This window comes from Scyliorhinus torazame, chromosome 1, assembly GCF_047496885.1.
Source record: "Scyliorhinus torazame isolate Kashiwa2021f chromosome 1, sScyTor2.1, whole genome shotgun sequence".
NCBI classification, from domain to species: domain Eukaryota; kingdom Metazoa; phylum Chordata; class Chondrichthyes; order Carcharhiniformes; family Scyliorhinidae; genus Scyliorhinus; species Scyliorhinus torazame.
The window spans coordinates 88,236,741-88,264,173 of NC_092707.1; the positions used below are offsets into that span (position 1 = coordinate 88,236,741).

Here is a 27,433-nt window from a genome sequence, read left to right on the forward strand (position 1 = left end):
GTCCATGAGGCACATCAGAAACGATGTGTGGAAAGGTTGGAGGCACTGGAGAACAACGCAAGGAGGAACAACCTGAGGATTCTTGGTCTTCCTGAAGGTGCGGAGGGAGCGGACGTCGGGGCATATGTGAGCACGATGCTGCACTCGTTAATGGGAGCGGAGGCCCCGGCGGGTCCGCTGGAGGTGGAGGGAGCATACCGAGTGATGGCGCGAGGACCGAGAGCAGGAGAAATTCCTAGAGCCATAGTGGTGAGATTCCTCCGTTTTAAGGACAAAGAGATGGTCCTTAGATGGGCAAAGAAAACTCAGAGCAGTAAGTGGGAGAACGCGGTGATCCGCGTATACCAAGACTGGAGTGCGGAGGTGGCGAGAAGGAGGGCGAGCTTTAATCGGGCCAAGGCGGTGTTTCACAAAAAGATGATAAAATTCGGAATGCTGCAACCGGCAAGACTGTGGGTCACATATCAAGGGAGGCACCACTACTTTGAGACGGCGGATGAGGCGTGGACTTTTATCGTGGAAGAAAAATTGGAATGAGCGGGTTATTAAAAGAAAAGAAGGTTTGAAACAAAGTGGTGGGGCGAGTATGAGGGGCGAAGAGGGGGGTAAAAAGGGGGGAAAGAGGAGTTTTATGTTATTAATCCTGCGATGTGGTAACTTTTCTCTCTTCCACGGGAGGTGGTGGGGGGAGGAAAGGAGGTGGAGGAGATGGGGCGTTGACCATTGGGGGCGGGGCCAAGGGGGAAGCGCGGGCTCGGTACCCGCGCTATGATAATCATGGCGGGAATAGGGAAGCAGGAAGGAGGGGGCGTCGCACGGTGCGAGCCGAGGTCACGGGGGGAAGCCGAGGTCGGCCAGAGTTTGCTGACTTCTGGGAGCAACATGGGGGGTGTAACTACGCTAGTGGGGGATCTAGCGGGGGGGGGGTGGGAGGGGGGGTGGGAGGGGGGAAACTATTGGGCTGCTGCTGCTGGGGAGAGGGGGGAGCTGGTATGGGGTGGGATGGGCGGGGGGGGGCACCGCCTGGGGGGGGACACAGCTGCGTGGGAACCGGGTGAGGAGCTGGAAAAAGGGGATGGCTAATCGACACGGGGGGGGGGGGGGGTAAAAAGCCCCCCAACCCGGCTGATCACGTGGAACGTGAGAGGGCTGAACGGGCCGATAAAGAGGGCACGGGTACTCGCACACCTTAAGAAACTTAAGGCAGACGTGGTTATGTGACAGGAAACGCACTTGAAACGGATAGACCAGGTGAGACTACGCAAAGGTTGGGTGGGGCAGGTATTCCATTCGGGGCTAGATGCGAAAAACAGGGGGGTGGCTATATTAGTGGGGAAGCGGGTAATGTTTGAGGCAAAGACTATAGTGGCGGATAGCGGGGGCAGATACGTGATGGTGAGTGGCAAACTACAGGGGGAGACGGTGGTTTTGGTAAACGTATATGCCCCGAACTGGGATGATGCCAATTTTATGAGGCGTATGCTAGGACACATCCCGGACCTAGAAGTGGGAAAGTTGGTAATGGGGGGAGATTTCAATACGGTGTTGGAACCAGGGCTGGACAGGTCGAGGTCCAGGACTGGAAGGAGGCCGGCAGCAGCCAAGGTGCTTAAAGATTTTATGGAGCAGATGGGAGGAGTAGACCCGTGGAGATTTAGCAGACCTAGGAGTAAGGAGTTTTCGTTTTTCTCCTATGTCCACAAAGTCTATTCGCGAATAGACTTTTTTGTTTTGGGAAGGGCGTTGATCCCGAAGGTGAGGGGAACGGAGTATACGGCTATAACCATTTCGGATCACGCTCCACATTGGGTGGACTTGGAGATAGGGGAGGAAACAGAAGGGCGCCCACCCTGGAGAATGGACATGGGACTAATGGCAGATGAGGGGGTGCGTCTAAGGGTGAGGGGGTGCATTGAAAAGTACTTGGAACTCAATGATAATGGGGAGGTCCAGGTGGGAGTGGTCTGGGAGGCGCTGAAGGCAGTGGTTAGAGGGGAGCTGATATCAATAAGGGCACATAAAGGAAAGCAGGAGAGTAGGGAACGGGAGCGGTTGCTGCAAGAACTTTTGAGGGTGGACAGACGATATGCGGAGGCACCGGAGGAGGGACTGTACAGGGAAAGGCAAAGGCTACACGTAGAATTTGACCTGCTGACAACGGGTACTGCAGAGGCACAGTGGAGGAAGGCACAGGGTGTACAGTACGAATATGGGGAGAGGGCGAGCAGGTTGCTGGCCCACCAATTGAGGAAAAGGGGAGCAGCGAGGGAAATAGGGGGAGTGAGGGATGAGGAAGGAGAGATGGAGCGGGGAGCGGAGAGAGTGAATGGAGTGTTCAAGGCATTTTATAAAAAATTATACGAAGCTCAACCCCCGGATGGGAGGGAGAGAATGATGGGCTTCTTGGATCGTCTGGAATTTCCCAAGGTGGAGGAGCAGGAAATGGTGGGAATGGGAGCACAGATTGAAATAGAGGAAGTAGTGAAAGGAATTAGGAGCATGCAGGCGGGGAAGGCTCCGGGACCGGATGGATTCCCAGTTGAATTTTACAGGAAATATGTGGACTTGCTCGCCCCGCTACTGATGAGGACCTTTAATGAGGCAAAGGAAAGGGGACAGCTGCCCCCGACTATGTCTGAGGCAACAATATCGCTTCTCCTAAAGAAGGAAAAGGACCCGCTGCAATGCGGGTCCTATAGACCTATTTCCCTCCTAAATGTAGACGCTAAGATTCTGGCCAAGGTAATGGCAATGAGGATAGAGGATTGTGTCCCGAGGGTGGTCCATGAGGACCAAACTGGGTTTGTGAAGGGGAGACAGCTGAATACGAATATACGGAGGCTGCTAGGGGTAATGATGATGCCCCCACCAGAGGGGGAAGCGGAGATAGTGGTGGCGATGGATGCCGAGAAAGCATTTGATAGAGTGGAGTGGGATTATCTGTGGGAGGTGCTGAGGAGATTTGGTTTTGGAGATGAGTATGTTGGATGGGTGCAGCTGTTGTATAGGGCCCCAGTGGCGAGTGTGGTCACGAATGGACGGGGATCTGCATACTTTCGGCTCCATAGAGGGACAAGGCAGGGATGCCCTCTGTCCCCATTATTGTTTGCACTGGCGATTGAGCCCCTGGCAATAGCATTGAGGGGTTCCAAGAAGTGGAGGGGAGTACTTAGAGGAGGAGAAGAACACCGGGTATCGCTGTATGCGGATGATTTGTTGTTCTATGTAGCGGACCCGGCGGAGGGGATGCCAGAGATAATGCGGACACTTCGGGAGTTTGGAGAATTCTCAGGATATAAACTGAACATGGGGAAAAATTAGTTGTTTGTGGTGCATCCAGGGGGGCAGAGCAGAGAAATAGAGGACTTTCCGCTGAGGAAGGTAACAAGGGACTTTCGTTACTTGGGGATACAGATAGCCAAGAATTGGGGTACATTGCATAGGTTAAATTTAACGCGATTGGTGGAACAAATGGAGGAGGACTTCAAGAGATGGGACATGGTATCCCTGTCACTGGCAGGGAGGGTGCAGGCGGTTAAAATGGTAGTCCTCCCGAGATTCCTCTTTGTGTTTCAGTGCCTCCCGGTGGTGATCACGAAGGCTTTTTTCAAAAGGATCGAAAAGAGTATCATGAGTTTTGTGTGGGCCGGGAAGACCCCGAGTGTGAGGAAGGGATTCTTACAGCATAGTAGGGATAGGGGGGGGGGCTGGCACTACCGAGCCTAACTGAGCACTACTGGGCCGCCAATATCTCAATGGTGAGTAAGTGGATGGGAGAAGAGGAGGGAGCGGCGTGGAAGAGATTGGAGAGGGCGTCCTGTAGGGGGACTAGCCTACAAGCTATGGTGACGGCCCCATTGCCGTTCTCACCGAAGAAATACACCACAAGCCCGGTGGTGGTGGCGACTTTGAAAATTTGGGGACAGTGGAGACGGCATAGGGGAAAGACGGGAGCCTTGGTGGGGTCCCCGATAAGAAATAACCATAGGTTTGCCCCGGGGAGAATGGATGGGGGATTTGGAATATGGCAAAGAGCAGGAGTAACGCAACTGAAAAATCTGTTTGTGGATGGGAAGTTCGCAAGTCTGGGAGCGCTGACCGAGAAATATGGGTTGCCCCAAGGGAATGCATTCCGGTATATGCAACCGAGGGCTTTTGCGAGGCAACAGGTGAGGGAATTCCCGCAGCTCCCGACGAATGAGGTGCAGGACAGAGTGATCTCAAAGACATGGGTGGGGGACGGTAAGGTGTCAGATATATATAGGGAAATGAGGGACGAGGGGGAGATTATGGTAGATGAGCTGAAAGGGAAATGGAAAGAAGAGCTGGGGGAGGAGATTGAGGAGGGGCTGTGGGCGGATGCCCTAAGTAGGGTAAACTCATCGTCCTCGTGTGCCAGGCTAAGCCTGATTCAATTTAAGGTGTTACACAGGGCGCATATGACTGGAGCACGGCTCAGTAAATTTTTTGGGGTAGAGGATAGGTGTGCGAGATGCTCGGGAAGCCCAGCGAATCCCACCCACATGTTCTGGTCATGTCCGACACTACAGGGGTTCTGGGTGGGGGTGACAAAGGTGCTTTCGAAAGTAGTGGGGTCCAGGTCGAACCAAGCTGGGGGTTGGCTCTATTTGGGGTTGCACAAGAGCCGGGAGTACAGGAGGCGAGAGAGGCCGATGTTTTGGCCTTTGCGTCCCTAGTAGCCCGGCGCAGGATACTGTTGATGTGGAAGGAAGCCAAGCCCCCGGGTGTGGAGACCTGGATAAATGACATGGCAGGGTTTATAAAGCTGGAACGGATTAAGTTCGTCCTAAGGGGATCGGCTCAAGGGTTCACCAGGCGGTGGCAACCGTTCGTCGAATACCTCACAGAAAGATAGATGGAATGGAAAAGAAGAAGGTAGCAGCAGCAGCCCAGGGGGGGGAGGGGGGAGGAACCAGAAGGACTCTCAGGGTTGTTAATATATATGTATAATATGTATAGGTCGTTGCTATAAATAATTGTATATTGGACTGTTAAATCATATTTTTGGAGAGTGTTTATCTGAGACAAGGCAGTTGCCATTTAGTTTTAGTTTTCGTTTTTGTTATATATTATTTATTCTTTGTTTATAAAACAGGTCATTGTTATTTATACGGTTATATTATTGTGTAACGGATACACAATGTACTGTGATGGTTGACCAAAAATTTTCAATAAAATATTTTTTTTTAAAAAGAAATATGGCTGTGACTTTTCATTCTACCACTTAAGTTCTTTAAATAACTAAAGGACAACTGCAGAGTACTTACCTTTTTGTTGTTGTGAGATTTTCTGAGGTGGAGATTGATTCATTGGTGGTGGTGCGATTTTGCAATTATCAATCAAAATAAAATAAATGGTGGTCTAATTCAGCAATACAATGAGAAAGATGGTTGTATGAACAACTGTGAAGCAGTTGTAGCTACTTTCCAAACTCAGTTTCTTAATATTACATGTTTGAGCTTACTCAATTAATTGCATGAGTGAAAACCAAACTTTACCTCATTAGTAAGTTTGATTATTTTAAAGAAATTTTTTTTAAATTAAAATGTGTTACCATATATTTAATTTATCCATGGGATGTTAATGTCATTGAAAAGGCCAGCATTTATTGTGTATTCCTAATTGCCCTTGATATGGTGGTAGTGAGCTACCTTCTTGAACCATTAAAGTCCATCCGATGTAAATACACCCATACTGCTGTTCGGAAGGGAGCTCCAGGAATTTAATCTGATGACAAAGAAGGAATGGAAATGTAGTTCCAAGTCAAGATGGTGTGCACTTGGAGGGGGGTTTGTAGGTGGTGGTGTTCCCAGACATTTTCTAGATGATAGAGGTTACAGGTTTGGAAGGTGCGATTGAAGTTGCTGCAGTGCACCTTGTAGATGGCACACACTGCGGCCAGTATGTGCCAATGGTAAAACAAAGTGGTGGATGATGTACTAAACAAGCAGGCTGCTTTGTCCTGGATGGTACAGCGTTGAACCTCTTGCGTGTAGTTGGACTTGAACAACCAGGCAAATGAATAATATTCCACACTCCTGACTTGTGCCTCGCCAAAGCAGACAGGCTTTGGGAGGTGAGTTACTCCCAACTGGATTCCCCAGCCTCTGACCTGATCTTGTAGTTACAATATTGATTTGGGTGGTTCAGATAGGCTTCTGGTTAACAGCGACCCCCAGGATGTTGATGGTGGGGTGAGGGATCCATGATGGTAATGCCATTGAATGTCAAGGAGAGACAATTAGTCGTTCTTGTTAGAGATGGTCATTGTCTTGGCAATTTGCGAATGTTACATGCCACCCATCAGCTCAAGCCTGAATGTTGGCCAGCTCTTACTGCATGTGAAAATGGACTGTTTCTATCTCTAATCAACTTTACTGGACACGCCTGAAACAATCATAAATTTAACCATCACTCCAGGCATTTAGAATACCGAATTAGAATGCGCAATAATGCCGTTGAGTTCACTCTTTTTATACCATTTTTCCATTCTGGCAATATCAAATGGGCACTGCAGGAAATTTGGGATTAATACAGTATTGGTAAGATCAACATAGAATGAGACAAATATCTGCAAGTGCGATTAGAGAAACAATAGGCATAATATAATATAATATATATATATATATATATATAAAAAAAAAAAAAAAAAATCGGCTTTTACAAAACAGTGCAAAATTCCACAACCATGTGATCAGGTCTAAGCTCTGCAACCCTGCCACATCCAGTCGTGAATGGTGGTGGACAATTAAACAACTTAGTGGAAGAGGAGGCCCCACAAAGTTCTGAAGTTGTTTAGCAGGGGGAGTTAATTTTGATTAAAGCTCATAGAGATAAGTCTGTTAGGGTGGAGAGATGAAGGTTGGTGGATCCATCCTGGAGGTGGACTGCCAATACTCTGCTGCCCTAATGGCAGAGCTGTTAGTGGAGAGGAAGACGCTCCAGGTGGAGTTTGAATTGGTGTCGATGGGGAAGGCGGTGAGCCAGCTTCATCATGCGAGAAGGACATTTTACAAGTATGGGGAGAAGGCCAGCTGTTTATAGGCTCACCAGTTGATACGGCAGGTACCTTCTTGGGTGCGAGCTCAGGTTAAGGAGTGGGGGGGTTGGTTTCTGCCCCAGAAGATCAATAAGGTATTTGAGGTCTTTTACCGGAGGCTATACAAATCTGAGCCTCTGGAAGAAAACTCGACAGTTTCTGGATGGGTTGGTCTTTCCGGTGATGGATAGGGAAAGAGGACAGGAGTTAGAGGCGCCGCTCAGCCTGGAGGAAATTACAAAATATATTTGTTCTATGGAGTCATGGAAGGCAACGGGCCCAGATGGGTTCCCCATGGAATTTTATAAACAGTTGGCAACTGTGTTGGGGCCACAGCTGTTGGGACATGTTTGACGATTCTCTATCCCGGGGGCTGTTGTCGGCCACACTGGCGCAAGCATCAATCTCCTTAATCTCGAAAAAGGATAAAGACCCCATGGATTGTGCATCATATTGGCCCATTTCGGTGTTGAAAGCTGATGCAAACCTATTGGCTAAGATGTTGATAACTCGTTTGGAGGGGTACCTGCTGGGGGTAATTTCGGAGAATCAGATGGGTTTTGTTAAGGGTTGGCAGTTGTCAGCATCAGAAGGCTTTTGAATGTGTTGCTGACGCCCTTGTCGGGATCCGATCCGGAGGAATCATCTCCATGGACATGAAGAAGCGTTTGACCGGGTGGAGTGGCGGTACCTTTTTGAGGTACTGGGGTGGTTTGGCTTTGGGCCTAAATTCATTTCATGGATTAGGCTGATGTACAGGCCACCACTGCAAGCGTCCGTACCAACGCATTAGGTTCGGGATATTTTCGGTCATCTCGGGGCAAAAGGCAGGGATGTCTACTTTCCCAGTAACTGTAAGAAGTCTTACAACACCAGGTTAAAGTCCAACAGGTTTGTTTGGAATCTCTAGCTTTCGGAGCGCAGCTCCTTCATCAGGTGAGTTCATCACTCACCTGATGAAGGAGCTGCGCTCCAAAAGCTAGTGATTATTAACCCATACTTCCAACCCCTGGGAGAGAATGTTTTTAGATATTTGTAGGGACGGAACTTTGTACGAAAGGAACTCTTTCTATTTCCTCGATTACTGGCATCTTCTCTTATGGATAAATCGGATTTTTTAAAAATAAATTTAGAGTACCGAATTTTTTTTTCCAATTAAGGGGCAATTTAGCATGGCCACTCCACCTAACCTGCACATCTTTGGGTTGTGGGGTGAAACCCACGCAGACACGGGGAGAACGTGAAGGCGCTGTCTTTTGACAAGATAGGGGAAAGGGAGATATCAGATACGTATGGGCAATTAATGGAGCAAGAGAGGGATTCGCTGGAGGAAGTAAAGGGGAAATGGGAGGAAGAGTATGGAATGAGGTGCTGCATAGGGTCAATTCTACTTCCTCGGGTGCAAGACTGAGTTTGATTCAGTTTAAGGTTGTACATTAGGCTCACATGACCAGGGCACATATGAGTGGGTTCTTTCCAGGTGTAGAGGATAGATGTGAGCATTTCTTGAAGGGGCCGGTGAACCACTCACATATGCTTTGGTCCTACCCTAAGTTGGTTAAGTTTCGGGCTTCCTTCTTCGTGACAATGTCAGAGATTCTGGAAGTTACAGTGGAGTTGTGCACAATGGTGGTTATCTTCCCAAGGTGTCAGACTTGCCAGGGCTGCGGGAAGGGAAGAAGGCCGATGTCTTGGCCTTTGCCTCTCCAGTAGCCCGGAGGCAAGTCCTGCTCGGATGGAGGGCATCAGCGCCGCCTAAGGCTTCAGCATGGTTGGGGGAATTGTTGGAATTACTGCATTTGGAAAAGTTAAAGGATGCTCTTAAGGGGATCAGAGGAGGGGTTTTAGTCTAGGTATTACATTCTTTAAGGAGCTGGTGGTCGTCAGCAATTAGGGGGGCAATTAGTCAGGAGGGGGATGGGGGAAAAGGGCTGGGAGGGGAAGGGTTCTGGGTAATCACAGTAAAGACGGGCCTGGGGGTGGGGATAGTTTTATTAAAATTTGTACGTTTCCGCTTGACCTTTTTGTATGTTAGAAATTTAAAATTTTCTAACTAGAATTATATATTTTTGTGTTCCAGAACTTGTGCCCCTAGCCAAGCGGTTTCAGTATGGCTATGGCACTGGCATCTACCTGGCAATGCGGGAAAGTTGCCCATGTATGACCTGTACACGAAACGGAACATATGCAACCCGGCCAATTGGCGCCCCATCAGTCAACTCTCGATCACGAGCAAAGTGATGGAACAGAGCTATCAAGTAGCACTCAGTTAGCAATAACCTACTCACGGATGCTCACTTTGGGTTTTCGCCAGGGTCACTCAGCTCCTGATCTCATTACAGCTTTGGTTCCAACATGGACAAAAGAGTTGAACTTCAAGGGTGAGGTAATAGTGCCCTCAACATCAGATATGTAACATTTGTCCAAGTATGACATCAAGGAGCCATGGCAAAACTGGAGTCAATGGGAATCAGGGGGAAAACACTACTGGGTGGAGTCATACTTGGCACAAAGGAAGATGGCTGTGGTGGTTGGAGGTTCATTATCTCACTCCAGGACATCACTTCAGGAGTTCCCCAGGCTAGTGTCCTAGGCCCAACTATCTTCAACTGCTTCATCAATAACCATCTTTCCATCAGGTCAGAAACTGGGATGTTCGCAGATGACTGCACAATGTTCAGCACATTGGTGATTCCTCAGATAGTGAAGCAGTTCATGTCAAAATGCAGCACGACCTGGACAATATCCTGGCTTCGGCTGACAAGTGGCAAGTTACATTTGCGCCAAACAAATGGCAGGTAATGACTATCTCCACAAAGAGGGGATCTAACCATCGCCCCATGACATTCAATGCCACTACCATCACTGAATCCACCCCCAATCAACATTCTGAGAGTTACTATTGACCAGAAACAGAACTGGACCAGCCATATAAGTACTGTGGCTACCAGAGCAGGTCAAAGACTAGGAATCCTGTGGCTAGTAACTCACCTTCTTATCCCCAAAGCCTGTCCACAATTACAAGGCTCAAGTCAAGAATGCACTGGAATACTCTCCACTTGCCTGGATGAGTGCAGCTCCAACAGCACTCAAGAATCTCAACACCATCCAGGACATAGCAGCCCGCTCAATTGCTACCTCTTCCACAAACATTCAATCCAATGAACAGTGGCAGCAGTGTGTACCATCTACAAGATGCATTGCAGGAACTTATCAAGGTTCCTTAGGTAGCACCTTCCAAATCTATGACCACTCCCATCTAGAAGGATAAGGGCAGCAAATACCTGAGAATCCCACCACCTGGAGATTCCCCTCAAAGTCACCCACCATCCCGACTTGGAAATATATCGGCCATTCCTTCACTGTCACTGGGTCAAGCTCATGGAATTTCCTCCCTAACAGCACTTTTGAATGTACCTACACCTCAGGGACTGCAGCGGTTCAAGAAGGCAGCTCACCACCACCTTCCGAAGGGCAATAAATGCAGACCTAACCAGTATCACCCACATCCCATAAATGAATGCAAAAAAAAAACACTTATAAAATCTGCGTAGCTAACTATGAGATCACACGCAACGGTCTGAACATATATGTCTAATACTATGGCAAAGAATATGACAAACTTCAAACAAGGGCTGCGCGGGTGGGGTAGGCGTGTGGGGAAAGAGTAAAAATAAAAAAAGAGGCAGTGACATCCATCTGGCAAACTAATAACAGTTAGGAGAAATCTGGAACCTTTATCCCTGCCAAATGTACAAAAATAAGTCAAATAAATAAATACTGGTGGAATTTATGCCATATGTACCTTATGACATGTATCCTGTGTCTCCTGCAGTTCTTTGTTCTTTAAGAGCAGTTTTTTTTCCAGAGAGTTAGTCTTGGCTGGAGAGTCCATCAGTGATGTTACTGACCTGGAAACAAGAATGGGATTACTTTAGGAATTTGTTTCAGTCGCAGTGCTTCATTGATTTTAAATACATGGAGGGCAACCATAAATGTAAATGGCCAGAATTTGTTCATGGGGTGGTGCATAACTCACTTAACACTGAAGTTGTGGGGGGAGAGAAGGAGAAGGAAGAGGACAGAGTGAATGAGTGAGAAATATGGATCCTGGTCAATTACACCATTTTGCAGTACGTGAAATTCAGATGATTTGGCCAACAAATCTGCACTAAAATCCAAGCACAACCATGATCCCAAGCCAGATGACAGAAGGTTGCTCACCATCAGAGCCCAGAGTTATGCTGCTGCTGCCATCAGGAGCATTAAACCCATCAGACACAACATACTGCAGTTGGCATTTGGTATTGCCCAATATGTTTTAACCACAAAGCTGCATCCTGCTACCTATACTGATTGCGGAAGAATCAATCTTGGACTGATAGAGAAAGGGCTTACCTTACCACTCAGTAAAAGTGAAATCACTGAATCTTTCAATCATGCTTCAACAGCCAAACTGCAAATCCAAGTGCAATGGGGAAGAACATCAAGCACTAGACATCAATTTTGAGAGGCAAAGGAAAGATCTACCACATCAATGGAATCCAGTTCAGTCTGTATATTCAAAGTTTATCGTATTGAAATTATCAAAAATCGAAATGATGATTTCAGGCCAGGTAATATAACATTCACACCTGCTCAATGGAGTTTGATAGAAGGCCAAGGGTCAGTCGATTAGCGTGACTCATGGCCATGGCCTCAAGCATTTCTTACTTTATTATGACATAGGTGACATTATCAGGTCTCAATTATTGCCAATCCCAGCTGTACCAAGAATATTTTGGTTGACCTTCTTTAGTGTTGGTTTTTACAACCTGCTGATGATTTGGAGAAAAAGGTTCAATCACAATTTGAGATGGCAATGACAAAGATCTGACTAGGATTAGCGAACCAGTTGAGTTTTTGTTAACAATTTGACAACTTTCATGGCTATCATTTTCTTGTGCTAGTCTATTTCACAATTTGTAATCATGGAATTTTAACTCTGTCTAGGTACTTGGTAGAGTACCATAATCAGTAGAGTGATATATGCATTATAATTATGGCCATTCGACCTCAGAAGCCTGCACTGTCATTTAGCATGCCTATTTCAAAATCTCTGGAGTGAAAAAGAACAATTGGCATTACCATTATGTTTGCATTTTGGTAGGGAGGTAAAATATGTGCTATGACCAAGTACTGAGATGAGTTATTGGCAACATATACATTGCTTCAATCGGAGTAATGTTAGATTCACTACCTTAAAAATTGACTGGTTTATCCTTTGAGAGAAGATAAATCTCAGCAAACCAACAAGATACTGCTTTTAACACGTTAGGAAATACTCGTTGCCAATATCTCAAGTTTGCAAATGATATGAAATCGTGGTAAATGTAGTAAACGATAAGTTTCGTAACCTCTAGTGATTGGAGTCATACCGAGCGCAAAGGAAGATTGCAGTGGTTAATGGAGGTCAAACATCTCAGCCCTAGGACATCGCTGCAGGAGTTCCTCAGGGTAGAGTCCTGGGCCCAACCATCTTCAGCTGCTCATCATGATCTTCCTTCCAGCATAAAATCAAAACTCCAATGTTCGCTGATGATTGCACAATGTTTAATTCGCAACTCCTCAGATTCTGAAGCATTTTGTGCCTATGTGTAACACAACCTAAACAGCATTCATGATTGGATTGATAAGTGGCAAGTGACAACTGCGCCAAACAAATGCTAAGCAATGACCATCTCTAACAAGAAAGAATCGAGCCATTGCACCTTAACATTCAACGACATGACTACAGGGCGGCAGTGGTTAGCACTGTAGCTTCACAGCTCCAGGGTCCCAGGTTCGATTCCCAGCTTGGGATTCGGTCTATGCGGAGTCTGCATGTTCTTCCTGTGTCTGAGTGGGTTTCCTCCGGGTGCGCTAGTTTCCTCCCACAGTCCAAATATGTGCAGGTTAGGTGGTTTGACCATCTTAAATTGCCCTTAGTGTCCAACGAGGTTGTCTGGGGTGGACTTGTGTGGTGCTCTTTCTGTGGGCCGGTGCAGACTCGATGGGCCAAGTGGCCTCCTTCTGCACTGTAAATTCTGTGATAATGCAGGATCATCTACCATCAATATCCTGGGGATTGAAATTGACAAAATACTTGGCTGGACCAGCCATATAAACATGGCTACAGGAGGCCAGAGGCTAGGAACCCTGCAGAGAGTAACTCATCTCCCGACTCCCCAAAGTCTGTCCACCATCTACAAGTCAGGAGTGTGATGGAATGCTCTCCACATTGCCAGACACAAGTGCAGCTCTAACCACAGACACCACCCAGAACAAAACATTTGATAGGCACCCAATTCACCATCTTAAATATTCACTCTATTCACCAAAGGCACATAGTGACAGCATCAACAAAATGTATTGCAACAACTTCATGCCTCCTTCAACAGCATCTTCCAAATCTGTGATGTCTATATAAAGAAGGATAAAGGCAGAGATGCATAGGAATACCACCACCAGGAAGTTACCCTTGAGGCCACACACCATTTTGCTTGAAATTTTGTTGTTGTTCCTTCACTGTTTCTTGGTCAAATGCCTAAGAATCACTTTCTATCAGCAGTGCAGGTGTACCTACACCAGGCGGTCTGCTACAGTTTAAGAAGATGGGTCACACCACCTTCTCAAGGGCAATTAGAGATGGCAACAAATGCCAGCCTTGCCAACAATTCCATCATACCACAAAAGGATAGAAATAAATGACTTTGGGCAGCACGGTGGCACAGTGGTTAGCACTACTGCCTCACAGCCCCGAGGTCCCAGGTTCGATCCCGGCTCTGGGTCACTGTCCGTGTGGAGTTTGCACGTTCTCCCCGTGTTTGCGTGGGTCTCGCCCCCACAACCCAAAGTTGTGCAGGGTAGGTGGATTGGCCAAGTTAAATTGCTTCAGGAAGGTATAAACATACTAGTAAAAGGGAAAGACATGAAAGATAAAATGTAACTCACACATATGTGAAATGAGACATTTTGATTGAAAGAATGAGGAAGCAATATCATTTTGAAGGGGAAGGAAGAAGAGAGGAGGCCTGGAAATGTATGTACATAAATCTTTGAAAGTTGCAATGCAACTAGAGACCGCTGTTTTAAAAAAGAAACATCATTGGGGCAGCATGGTGGCACAATAGTTAGCACTGCTGCCAAACAGCTCCAGGGACCCGGGTTCAATTCCGGCCTTGGATGAATCTGTGTGGCGTTCGCACTTTTTCCTCTTGGCTGCATGGGTTTCCTCCGGGTGCTGTTTCCTCCCACAGTCCAAAGATGTGCAGGTTAGGTGGATTGGCCATGCTAAATTGCCCAAAAGGTTAGATGGGGTTGCTGGGATGGGGGGTGGAGGCACGGGCTTAGGTGGGGTGCTCTTTCCGGGGAGCGGTGCAGACTCAATGGGTCGAATGGCCTCCTTCTGCACTGTAAATTCTATGATTCTATGATCTAGGCTTTACTAATATCCAAATATCGCATAAAGGCATGAAATTATGTTAAACCTTTAGAAAAGACCAGTTAGACCTCGGATGGGAGTGTTGTGTTCAATTCTGGGCACCATTCGGAAGATCTTGGGAGGGCACAGAAGAGATGTCCTCAATGGCTAACAGAGATGTGGAATTTCAGTTATGTTGAAGCAGCTTGGGTTGTTTGTCTTCGAGGATAGAAGTCGAGGAGACTTGATAAAGTGTTAAAATTGTGGATAGTTTTGGTAGGGTAAATAAAGCAAAACGGTTTGCAGTGACATGAAAGTGGAGGACTACAGTGTACAGATACAAGGCAATTGACAAAAGACCCAGGGGCAGCTTGAAGAAATATTATTTTTGTTTAATGTTTTTAGTGAAGGTTTTTACATACAAGCAGCAAGGGTAACTTCCCAAACACTCGCGTCAGGGTCTTTTTCTGGGCCCATCACTGCACAATGGGCAGTTATTTGTTTTTTTTACAAATGGGTGGTGCCTTTCCCCCACCCCCCAACCCTATTGTTGTTGGGCCCATCCCCTTTCCCCCCCCACTCCCCCTGCCCGGTTTTCATGACCTCTGGTGCTCTCTTCCCGGATGGGGTCATTATCACTTCAGCAGGCGCCTGATGTTTGCAGTTAGCTGTCTACCCTTAACAGAGTCTGTCTGGTCTTCTGCAACCACCTCTGGTACGCAGTTCTGCAGCCGCTTAGTCAGGACTTTTGCGAGCATTTTCGCGTCCACATTAAGCAGCGAAATGGGTCTGTATGATCCTCACTCCATCGGGTCTTTGTCCTTTTTGGATATCAGCGATATGGTGGCCCATCTTAGCATTGGAGGCAGGGTGCCCCTCGCTGGTGAATCTGCGAACCTTTCCTGCAGGTGCGGGGCCAGTGCCATCGCAAATGTTTTGTAGAAGTCCGCCGGAAATCGGTTCCCCGCCTACATGGAGTTGATGCTCTCCATGACCCCTCCCAATCCTGTGGTGCATCTGCTCCCTCCGTCTATCGTTCCTCATGACTAGCATGTCCAGTCCATCGCATGTCCAGTCCATCGGGAAACCGATCCCCAAATACCAATCGGAGGATTCAGAGGTGTACAGTCCCCCGTAGAAGGCCTCAAGTGATTTGTTGACTTATTTTGGTTCAGTTATCCATCCGCCTCTGTTATACTTTACCTGGGCTATTTCCTCGTAGCTGCCTGCTTTCTCAGCTGGTGAGCCAGCAGGTGGCTAGCCTTTTCTCCATGCTTGTAAAAGGTCCCCAGTGTCTGGCGTAGTTGGTGCACTGCTTTCCTGGGTCCATTGTTGCTTTTTCCTCCTTGCCAGAAGCTCTGCTTTCGGGGCCTCAAGAGTACCGCCTGTTGACCTCCAGAATGGAGTCGATCAGTTGTTGCCTAGCTGCCCTCTCTTCCCTCTATCTGCAAGCCTTACAGGCAATTATTTTTTCCCCTAAATCACAGCCTTCAAGCGAGACATCCCTATTCCGGTTGTCAGTGACGTACTCGCCTTCGGCCTGTGATATTTTCTGGCAGAAGACTGTTGTCAGCCAAGAGGGTCGTGTCCAACATCCACATGGGGCGTTGGCCATGGTCCGTCTACAACCTCACATCCTTGTAATGTGGAGCGTGGTCCAAGATCACGATTGCAGAGTATTCCGCTTCTGCTATTTCTGGAAGCACCGATTTCCCCACTACAAAGAAGTTGATGCGGGTGTACACCTTATGTACTGGCGAGAAAAACAAAAATTCCTTCTCATCCGGGTGCATGAACCGCCATGGGTCCACTGTCCCAATCTGTTCCATAAACGTTCTTAGTTCCCTAGCCGTGCCTGCCATTTTCCCCGTTCTGGGGTTTGATCTGTCCGTCCTTGGATCCTGTACACAGTTAAAGTCTCGCTCCATTATCAGTCGGTGCATGTCTCCGTTGGGGATTTCTGCCATGGTCTTTTTAATGAACTCAAGTGTCATTCCAGTTGGGCGCGTTCACATTCACCAAGATGATCGGTGCCCCGTCCAGGACACCCGTGACCATGACGTATCATCCGCTTGGTCCGTAACAGTCCTCGGCACAAAGAACACCGTCCTCTTACTAATCAGTATGGCTACCCTCCTGGCCATCGTCCGATAACAAGAATAGTAGGTCTGTCCCACCCAGCCCTTCCTTACTTGCAGTTGGTCATCATCATCATAATAATAATCTTTATTGTTGTCACAAGTAGGCTACATTAACACTGCAATGAAATTACTGTGAAAATGCCCTGGGTGCCACACTGTGGCGCCTGTTTGGGTACACCGAGGGAGAATTCAGAATATCCAATTCACCTAACAAGCACGTCTTTCGGGACTTGTGGGAGAAAACCGGAGCACCCAGAGGAAACGCACAAAGTCACGGGAGAACGCGCATACTCCGCAGACCCTGGTGCTGTGAAGCAACAGTGCTACCCACTGTGGTACCGTGTCGCCCATCCCCTCAGGTGTCTCTCTTGGAGGAAGATTATGTCAGCTTTCAGATGAGTGAAGACTCTGGGTCTTTTCCCTGGGCTGTTGAGTCCCCTGATATTCCAGGTGACTATTCTGATGGGGGAAGTTTTGTCCCCCTTTTACTGCTGGATCAACCATACTTACCTTGTGGATGAGGTCCTGCAGTCCGGAGTTTCCCTTTGTTAATGGGCCATCCAGAATGGCCACGGTCACCATTCTCACCATGAGGCTGAGCCCCTACGCCCCAGGGTTTTGCTTTGTCCAGGGGCCACCCAACATGGTAACCAACTCTGTGTATGCCATGTGGGAGAGCCCCTGCCCTCCTGGGTTTCCCTTTGTTCAGGGACACTCCTGGCTGTTTGCAGTGCCATCTTGTTCCACGGTTCCAAAATCGACCTGCTGAAGCCAGTCTGGAACCTTCCACCCCTCCTTATCGTTTTGTTTCCCCCGTGGATTTGGTTTCCCCTTCTACCCCCCCCCCCCCCCCCCCCCCCCCCGTACCACCCACTTCTGTCTAGACCCCATGTCTCCCCCCCCACCCCCCATGTTGCTGTCGCGATGCAGCTCTCCGCACAAAATTGTCCATTTCTTCCTTTCGTTTTCACTGCGTCTTCCTCACCGCTACCTGTCTTGATGCCTGTCCAGACCATTCTTAGGGACAAACTCGTCCGCGTGTGCCGGGGCAGTAAAATAACGTTCTTTGTCCTGGTAAGTTACCCAGATCCTGGCTGGGAATAACATCTTAAATTTGACCTTGCTCTTGTACAGGGCAGCATTTGTCTGGTTAAATTCAGTCCTTCACTTTGCCAGGTCTGCCCCAATGTCCTGGTACACTCTTATTTTAGTCCCTTCCAGTTGCATGCCCTCTTCAGTCGAGCCCAGCAAATGATCCTTTGTGCAGCCTGGCTATTATCGCCCTCAGCTGCTTCCCGGCCCTGGGCACCCGTTGGAGCGATCGTGAGCCCTGTAGATCTCTGGTGGTTTGGGAAAACTGTCCCTCCCAACCAGGCTGCCCGTCATTTGAGCCACTTAGTCAGTTGGATCCCTGTCCTTGATCCCCTCTGGCAGGCCCACTATCCGAATATTCTGCCTCCTCGATCGATTCTCCTGGTCCTCGATCTTCCCTTACAGGCTCCCCTGGGTCACCACCAACTTCTTGATTTCAGCCTTGATACCTGTCAGCCTAATCCATCAACGCCTTTTACAGCTCTCGATTGTGCTCCCCAGGGCTTCCAGTTTCCACCTCATGCTGTCTCACATCTCCGCCACCTTGACTGTCTCCTTCATCTTGGCCTTAATGTTGTCTCCCTCTCTCAGGGGAGGCCAAGGATCCCTCGCCTCGTGGGTCTGTCAACCCACATGCTCGCTGCTCCTACCCCTGCCACAGTTCCTGATGTTCCTGCGGCCTCTCAAGCTGCTGTTTCCTGGCATTTTTGTTGTTTGTACTATTGTTGAGGGCGAGGGGATGTTTAATTCCGATTTTGCGGGCTAAATTCGGCCGAAAGTGTCTATTTTTCTGTCATATGGAGGAGAGCCACCTGATGTGCGACTATTCAGCACATCCCCGTCACCAGAAGTCCTCCATAAATCTTTAATTTGAAAACACCGAGCCAGTCATCTGGAACACACTGCATGCAAGGGCAGTGGGAGGAGATTCAATGGTAACTTTTGGATAAGGGGAAAACCCCTACATGGCAATCGGAAAAGAGATTGGGAACAGAACTAATTGAAAGCTCACACACCAGGATCAAATGTCCTCTTTCTGAGAGACAAAGAGAAAATGGGTAGATTAGCTTTAAAGCAGGGTATCAAAAGTAGTGCTGGAAGCTCTGCATGTGTAAACTGACAAATTCAATAGGTTCAAACAATTTGACATCAGTAAAATACAGTAATATACAATGACAACATATACTGTGCAACTACTAAATCTACTCTACTTACCAGCACAGGTCTACCCCATTCAGACTGGCAGAAGCACACTGGTAAGATGATCAAAATGTGTGTATGTATGTATGTGTCAGGAGAAGTAATCTGCATATAGTGGGCTTGAAAACTGGGTGTCCATATTAGCAACAGTGTCATCTTTCAAAGTGCATTTCAGAAAAAGAATGACTCTGGTGACACAGGTGAAGCATAATTATTTAATGGTCTCTTTCATACTGGCGTGCTTCCTATGAAGAGGATATTTTGTTTGAAAGGAAAGGCTGATAGACGCTTACAGCCTAAAACCTTACACGGCAAACAACTCATATTCCTGATTTTGCCTTACTAAAGAGGAAAAGAAGCACCCTGATTACCAAATGTGTTTGCCTATCAGAATACTATAAAACCAGAATCCAACTACAATCCAGAGAAAAAGCATCCAAAGACATCATAACTAATGTTCAATAGAATTCTCACCCACCACAAATGCTCGTTTTAACTTAACCTCAAATCTGCTCTGATTGCAAATGATAAATGGATTAAATATGCAAATGATAAGAAAGGAGGAATGCAACTGAAAGTTTGCATAACAAGAATGAGCATTCGCTAACCCGCAATCAAACTATTTTTATTCTTCAAAATTAAAATGCCACTTGCATTTACATACCAAGTCCCATCAGTTTACTACATTACAGATTCATACCTACGTTGCCATTGCATGAAGTTCCTTTGTCTACTATTGTTTTACACTATACTGCAAACACGTTAAATGCACACACGCTAATGTGAAATACTACATGATTACTTTCATTAAAGTTTCCATTTCTGCATACCAGGTTCTCAAGTCGACATATCAATCCATGAAGGGTGGCATGGCGCAGTGGTTAGCACTGCTGCCTCATGGCACGGAGGACCCAGGTTCAACCCTGGCCCCGGTCACTGTCTATATGGAGATTGCACATTCTCCCCGTGTCTGCGTGGGTTTCACCCCCACAACCCAAAGATGTGCAGGGGAGGTGGATTGGCCACGATAAATTGCCCCTTAATTTGGCCATTACATTTTTTTTTTAATAAACATATTGATCCATTGCGACATTCCAAAACAATTTACCAAATGTTATCATGCCAGGTCTAATCTCTGCATGACAATCACATTACTTCGTCCCATAATGAGCTACCTTATACTAGGTTTGATTACCAGGTCCCTTCATGCATGCATATAGTTGAAGCATGTTTCATAATGGGTCCAATCACTTAATTTCACCTAACAGTTAAGTTCTGCATTATATCCCTAATCAGATTTCAACACTGCACACTTTTGCAGATCCATAAATCAGATCTTGCCATCTTGGCTCATTTGGTAGCACCCTCACCTCTCAGTGAGCCAGCTGTAGGTTAAAGGCCCACAAGTGTAGTTAGTGCTGAGTATGCACTATACCATACAAGTGAATTATTACACTCGCTAGAGACCTTTTTATTGGGAATGGTCAGCAAGACAGCAACCATCGCTATTTCTCTGGTCCTCTCACTTATTCCAACCTACAGCATTATTCTCTCAGGTCCAACTTTGACTTGGTCACTAAACCTGTTGACAAGGGCAGTGCTACTGCGGTTTGGCAAACAGACCTCTAACCTTATGGAGGTTGAATGACAACTCTCTGGCATCTCTTCCAAAGTCCGCCTGGACCACAATCCCATCAATGAGCATCAAGCATCTGCTTCACTGGCTGTCATTGGCCTCATCGCCTCTGGAACTCTTCCCTCTCACAACATCTAACCTCGCTGACCCCAGTCCTGAACAGGTCCTTCACAACATCTAACCTCAAAGTCCCCAATCCTGAACAGGTCTTTTCTACCTCCTTCCAAAATTCCACAAATAGAACTGTCCAGTAGACCCATTGTCAGTATTTAATGTAGCTGACGGGGTGGTCGAGCTCACCAGCTAGAGAACTGGTGAGAGCCCCACGTAACCTACTTTCAAAAAGGTTTGCTGCATTAAGCACCAATCAGACACTTAACTGGCAATGGCAGGACTTTCCCAGGGATCAAGGACCCCAGGGCAACAATCCTTGCCGCAAGAGCCGTTGGCCGATCAGAGGCCAACAGTTGTGCATTGCTCAGCAGCGCCATCAGGCTGCAGCCGCTTGATCGAATATTGAATGTCTTTGAATAAGAACCCCACCCTCGCCCCCACCCCCGCCCATTCTGCCGGTTTTTATGAAGGAAGAAGATGGTGACAAAGTAATCAGTCGAAGTGGAGACAGGGATAGTAGATGCAATAGATGGGGTGAAAACTGATAGGCAGGAGGTACTGGAAAGATTGATTATGCTTATGAGTGGATAAGTAATATGGCTTGGATCCCAGGTTGCTAAAGGAGTGGGAGTGGAGGTGACAGAAGGGCTTGCCATAATCATCCAATCTTCCCTCGATACAGGGACGGTACGATTTGAATTAGAAAGTCGCAAATGTGGCACCCTTATTCAACAAGGATGTAAGAACATTCCCAGGAACCACCCCTCGTCCTTTTTTCAGTCCATCAATCCTTTCCTGAGAAACACACGCATTTCTGCTATCATCCATGTAAACCTTCTCTGCATCATCTCCAGCGCCTCCATATCCTTTTTATAATAAAGATGACCAGAACTACAGGCAGTATTCAAAGTGTGGTCAAACCAAGGCTCAATACAGGTTTAGCATAACCCCCCACACTTTTCAATTCTATTCCTCTAGAAATAAATGGTGCCATTTTCCCACCGCGTCATGCCTGGCGCCAATCCCATTGCAGCGGATGAATCGCGATAGGTATCCAAAATTGGTTTCGTGCCAGGCGCAGCGATCATGATTCACTCAACCCGCTACATCCAGCAACATCTGGATCATGCCCTCACTGGGCGTTACCTAGATAAGGATTTTTAAATGAGCCGTTAGGCTCAACTAAGTATGCGCAGCCCGTTTGAGGCCACACCGGCTAAGCCTCACTCAGGCACAGGATTAGTACTGTTCTCCACGAATAGAGACGAGGTGTGATGGCGACACCGGGGGGGCTTGGAAATTAGAGCCGCTTGGCTGGTCGGGGACAAGGCAGGGCTGTGCGTAGCACCTCCAACCTGGCACTGTCCCGGCACCACCAACCTGGCACTGTCAAGCCAGGGTGCCATGTTGGCACTGCCAGGGTGCCAGGCTAGCACTGTCGAGTTGCAGCGCTTGAGGGGGGCCATGCTTATGAAAGGGGGGGGGAGGAGTGAAGGGGTGATGAAGGGGAGCCCCTCAGCATCCCCCATAGCGAAGTATGTATGCTCACTCAGGGAGGGGGGCATGTTCTGATGCCCACAAGGATTGATGAGTGCAGTACAAGGTCACCATGAGGGGGAATTCACCCTCAGGGGTCAAGAGTGTTGTTTGTCTGCAGGGGGTCGCATTGGCGGTGGGTGGGAGAGGTTTGGAGGGCCTCAAAATCACGGAGGTCAAGGCACTCTTTCAAAATGGCACCCTTATCTTGCAGGCAAGTTTAGTTATCCCGTACAGAAAAAAAATTCCAAGTGTGTGATTGACTGGTGAGAAAGTCCCCAAGCTCCAAAGTAATGGATGAGATTATCCTGCCTCGTTGCGCTCTCACTCGAGCAAAACAAGGCCGGTGAATAGTGGGACAGGCAGAAAACGAGAACCGCAACAGGGGCAAAACAGTCTGCTTTACTCCAGTAGGCAAAGTCGGGATCCTGGCGTAGCGTGTTGAGAACCAGTTATCACCACTCAAGCCCGATTTCAAATGATTAACGGCAATGACCCCGTATTCAACGGCCTCCCCAGCAAGTGGTCACGCTAGTGCCAATTATTACTCCTTTTTAAAAATGTGAATCTGGCGGCAGAGCTTCTGCGGGGAGCCAAGGAGATCAGTAGCCATCTTTGCTCACAGGCAAAGAGCCAGGGGGCACTGGCAAGTTGCAGCCCCGATTCTTGGCGGAGGCTGGGGGACCCTCCGCAGGGAGGAGCCACCATGGGAAGGTTGGGGGCAACCCCGTGCAGCACCACCATGCCGGCCGGTGGATCATGTGTACCCGTTCCAGGGCAACCCTTGCCCGTCTGCCCCACTGACCCCCCAATAGCCCCCACCGAATGCTGAGGTGTCTGGCCGTGCGGCCGAAGGCTATTGATAATAGGGAATTGGCAATCGTGGTTAAGTGAGCACTTCACAGAACCCGTGGAAACCCATGGGTGGGCGGGCCATGTAGCACGTGGGAATCATTTCACAGCATCCCAATCAGACCATGATGCTGGATACTGTGCCGGAATACCACACACACTCAGCGGCCAACATCCAAACACCCAGGGGATGGGACACAGCTCCAGGGACATATCCACGGCTGGAGGGCGTGTGAGTATAACGGGGAATGGACCAGTATCCGGACCAGGTGACGTTAAGTGTGGCTGTCTGGGGTACTGTATCTGGAGTCCTTTGAGGGAGTTTTGCATGGGTAGGGCAATCCCGGAGTGGGGGAGGTGGGAGGGGAATCAATGGGGAAATGGAGGGTCCCAGGGTGGGAGCCACTGCTGTTCTGTCAGTCTAACACCCTCTCCCAATTCCTTACAGACATTGAACGGTGTGCACGGTATTTTGGACTCCACAGGTCGCTTTGGGGGCCTCCGAGATCGGGATGTCATTCCTCTCGCTACACTGTGGAGTTCCAGCGAGCGGAGCTCCCCATGAACAAAACAGGACTATGTGCAGCCTCGGTCGGGCGTTACCTGCTGAGGCCCCTTGTACAACGCGAGTTGCGTTGTATAGCCACGTGTTTCTCGGCGTTGCGAGCATCCGGAAACACGTGGCTAAACCTGCTCGCTCTACGACTTTGTTCCCAATTAGTTGAATCTCGCCCTTAAGTCATTTTTTTGGGAGAAACGCCGAAAATCTGGTGTTTGGTTGTTTTTTGTTAATGGCCTTGCTATCCTGTAGCACAACTTTTAGTAATTGATATACTTGCACTACCGATCCCTTTGTATCTCAACCTCACCTAGACTTGCATCTTCCAAGTAACAAGCGACCTTCCTATTCATCCTACCAAAATGTACATCAGAATTATCAATGAAGAATTTTAATTGCCTATTATTTTCTCATTCTGCAGGCTTATTAATGTCTTTCTGTAAATTTTTCAGTCTACCACATTACTACCCACCCCACCCCAACCACCACCGCCCCCACCCAAGTTGGTGTCATGAGCAAATTTAGAAACAGTGTTTTTGATTCCAAAGTCTAAATTATTCATGTAACGGTGAACAGTGATCCTTCTGGAACGCCACTTTCCACCTTCTGCCACTCTGAACAACTACACTTTACTCCCAATCCCGGATTTCTGTCTTGAAGCCAGTTAGCAATCCGTTCTGCCACTTGTCCCCAGACTCTGCATTCTCTGACTTTATTCATTTGTCTATTATGTGGCAGCATATCAAGTCCCTTTCAAAAACCCAGATAAAATACATCTATTGCATTAGCATTGTCTGCTCCCTCTGTCGCCTCTTCAAAACGCTCAATAAGGTTGGCGAAGAAAGATTTTTCCTTTTGAAATCCATGCTGACTATTCTTTATTATATTTCACATTGAAGGTTTTTTCTATTCTCGCTTTTCATAAGGATTCCATTATTTCGCTTTTCACCGATGTCAAGCTCCCTGGTCTGGAATTCCCTGTACATGTTCTGTCCCTTTTCATAAAAATATCAATTACATTAGCTATCCACCAACCCTCTGGCATGACACCTCCTTTTAAATCAAATTATGTGGAGTACCGCCTCCGCTACCTCTTCCCTGGATTCTTTTGAAATACATGAATGAAATCCATCCAGACCAGAAGTTTAATCCTCTTTTGAGTTTCATTTATTCAACACATGCTCTTTCTTTAAAACAAAAAATGCTTAGCTCATTACTCATCTCATCATATCACTTAAAGTCATGTCGACCTGATCTATCTCCTCGGTAAATACCCAACCAAAATAATTATTCAATATCTCTGCCATCTCCCAACCATTACCTGTGGTATTATCTATTCCTTAATAATCCCATTTCCATCACAGCCTTCCCTTTTTGTAAATTGATGTACCGGTCAGATATTTTACCACTTTGTTTAATGTTCTTGATAAGTTGATTTCATGGTTCCTCTTGGCCTTCCCAATTACTTTTTGGTTTGTCTCATAATCTCTTTGTATTCATGCTCATCGCGCACTCGTCTGCTGTCTATATATTTCACCCGAGCCTCTTTCCAAACCAAAGGTTTGTTTCTGGTATGGAATTTGAACCCACAGCCTTAGAACGGGACCAGAAATCCCAGACTTCAGTTGGGCAAGGAGTCTAGGGCCTTAGATCACTCGGCCATCCTGACAAACGCGCAAAGATTTAAAACAGTAAAGCAGCTCATCTATACACTGGAACAATCTACAGACAAACAAGCAGTAAGAGCAGCAGTCCCTACTCAGATGGTAACTGGGGTCACACTTGGAAATTTTGATCCTAGCTCAGCTAACAAGCAAGAATTCTTTGCAAGTTAACTGCCACTTGGACATGTTGGAAGTTCAATGAAGCAATATTTCCCATGAAAAAGATCTTTACTAATCGAACATTATTTAAAAAAGGTCAACAGTGACAATAAAGATCATTATTGTTGATAACTGCACTGAAGCAATTATTGCATAGGCATTTCAAAACACAATTGTCAGACTCTCTTGTTACACTGAAATACATTGCCCCTTTGCAGGTCTACGAGCATTACGCTGAGGGTGAAAGTGTTAACTGAGTGATTGCACTTACTCTGAGCAGGAGAGTGCAGCCAGTGTCTTGGTAAAGGACAACCCCACGAATGGCAAGTCCTCTCCTGTAAAGCCAGGCTTGTTCAGCTGCCGTGCCTTGATCGTCGGGCACGAGATTTTCTCCGGCACATCAAAATTGGACACATCATCATCAGTTTCCAGTGTGGGTACAAAAGGGGGTGGAACTGCAAGGGGAGCACAAGATATGCTGGAATTCGGCAAAAGTATAGCGAACGAAGAGGCAACAGCCGGCATGCAATCGTACCAATAAAAATGAGGAGTGACTCACTACTGGAGCTGTGTATTCAATTGGCTGTCACAGCTCATTACATCAGTTTGAGGTAAAAGTGGATCTTACTCACAGATAACCTGACAGCCATACAAGCTTAGGATCATCTCTAATATTACTCTGCAGATGAATCCAGAAGCTTCATTGCGTTACATATACACTGTACTTCTATGAAAATACTGCGATATACAGAAGGAAAATTATAAATACTTGGTCCAGGCTCCACCCATCCTTATGCTACAACATAAATCACTCCTTATTTTATTTGATGCCAAAAACAATTGTGGCAATAGAGAAGTTCATAACAGAAATACAATGCTGCAATAATCTTTACTTTTCGCAATAATTAAGAGCCACATTAAGGACTTACTTGGCTTCCACAGTAGCTAGTACCCAGCTAATCAGTAAAAAAGATACATATTTCAAAGGCAATTACTTACAGAGCATTCTGGTATACCGTAATCATAAATACATTTTGTTATAATCCTCAATTCATCAAGAACATTCCTTGGAAATGACTAATCGGATAATGCTGTGGAACCAATTGACAATGGCAGACTGCTGCAGCCTGCAGAAACTTTATTTCTGCACTGCAAGTACAATATTTCAGTAATGAATATGCTAGTAGCCAAACTCAGTCAGCACTGCAGCATTCGTGCCAATCTACTTCTTCCGAGAAACTGCAGGTTTAACCATGACAGTTCTGGGCTGGTCAGTCCTGCAGCAACAGCCTCCGCGCAGGTCATGCTGCTGACACCTTCTCAAGAACACTGGATCAGCTGAAAGGAACCTTCCAAAAGAGACAGAGGCAGTCCCCTGAGCTGTTGGGAACATAAGCATCTGCAGGCACATTGTCGAGCTAAGCCACTCAACACACTGATTTTACTTTGCTATTCGGGTGGACTGTGCCATGTGGCGGGGATGACAGGTCACCTTTCAGCAAAACTGAGCAGTCCGGTGGTCCATCCAAAGGTTCCCAGATAAGACACCGGACCGTTCTATCAGCAAAATGCATTGTCTCCCTGCATCACCAAGATTCTGACCAGGTTCGTGCAGGAGCAACACTTTGCTGACCAAGGTTCAAAGTCGAATGGGGGAAGATTAGAAATTGTTAGCATCGTGCGTGTTCGTGCAACACACAAGATGTTACTGTTCCCATCCGAAATATAAATTATTTGTGTATAGAAAATTGCAGAATCTGAAGCAGAGTAAAAGCATGGCAGAGTAATATTGTACAAGTCGTGGAGAATTTAGTATAAACAATAGTCACAAAGGATCGGATTCATGTAGAAAGCAATTACTGGCCCCCTTGACATTTTTAAACACATTTCAAATTCTTTCATTTACTTCCACATGGCCAATCACACAATGTACCATCTCTCCTTTCCTTTCAGTGGGTTGAAGTATTCCTGGCTCAAGA

General features: G+C 47.1%; 1 protein-coding gene across 6 annotated transcripts in view; it reads right to left on the reverse strand.

Annotated features, from left to right (window-relative positions):
- Positions 1–27,433, reverse strand: part of LOC140409371 (citron Rho-interacting kinase-like) — a 334,921-nt gene that overhangs the window by 195,538 nt on the left and 111,950 nt on the right. For 5 of the 6 annotated variants that reach the window (XM_072497833.1, XM_072497819.1, XM_072497829.1 and 2 more), the window contains 2 exons: positions 25,726–25,909; positions 10,866–10,971 (listed from right to left, as the gene is read on the reverse strand). In XM_072497833.1, coding sequence (XP_072353934.1) covers positions 10,866–10,971; positions 25,726–25,909 — 290 coding nt within the window. Of the gene's footprint in view, positions 1–10,865; positions 10,972–25,725; positions 25,910–26,453; positions 26,609–27,433 lie in introns of those variants that run through there. The other variant, XM_072497843.1, reaches the window with a different exon arrangement.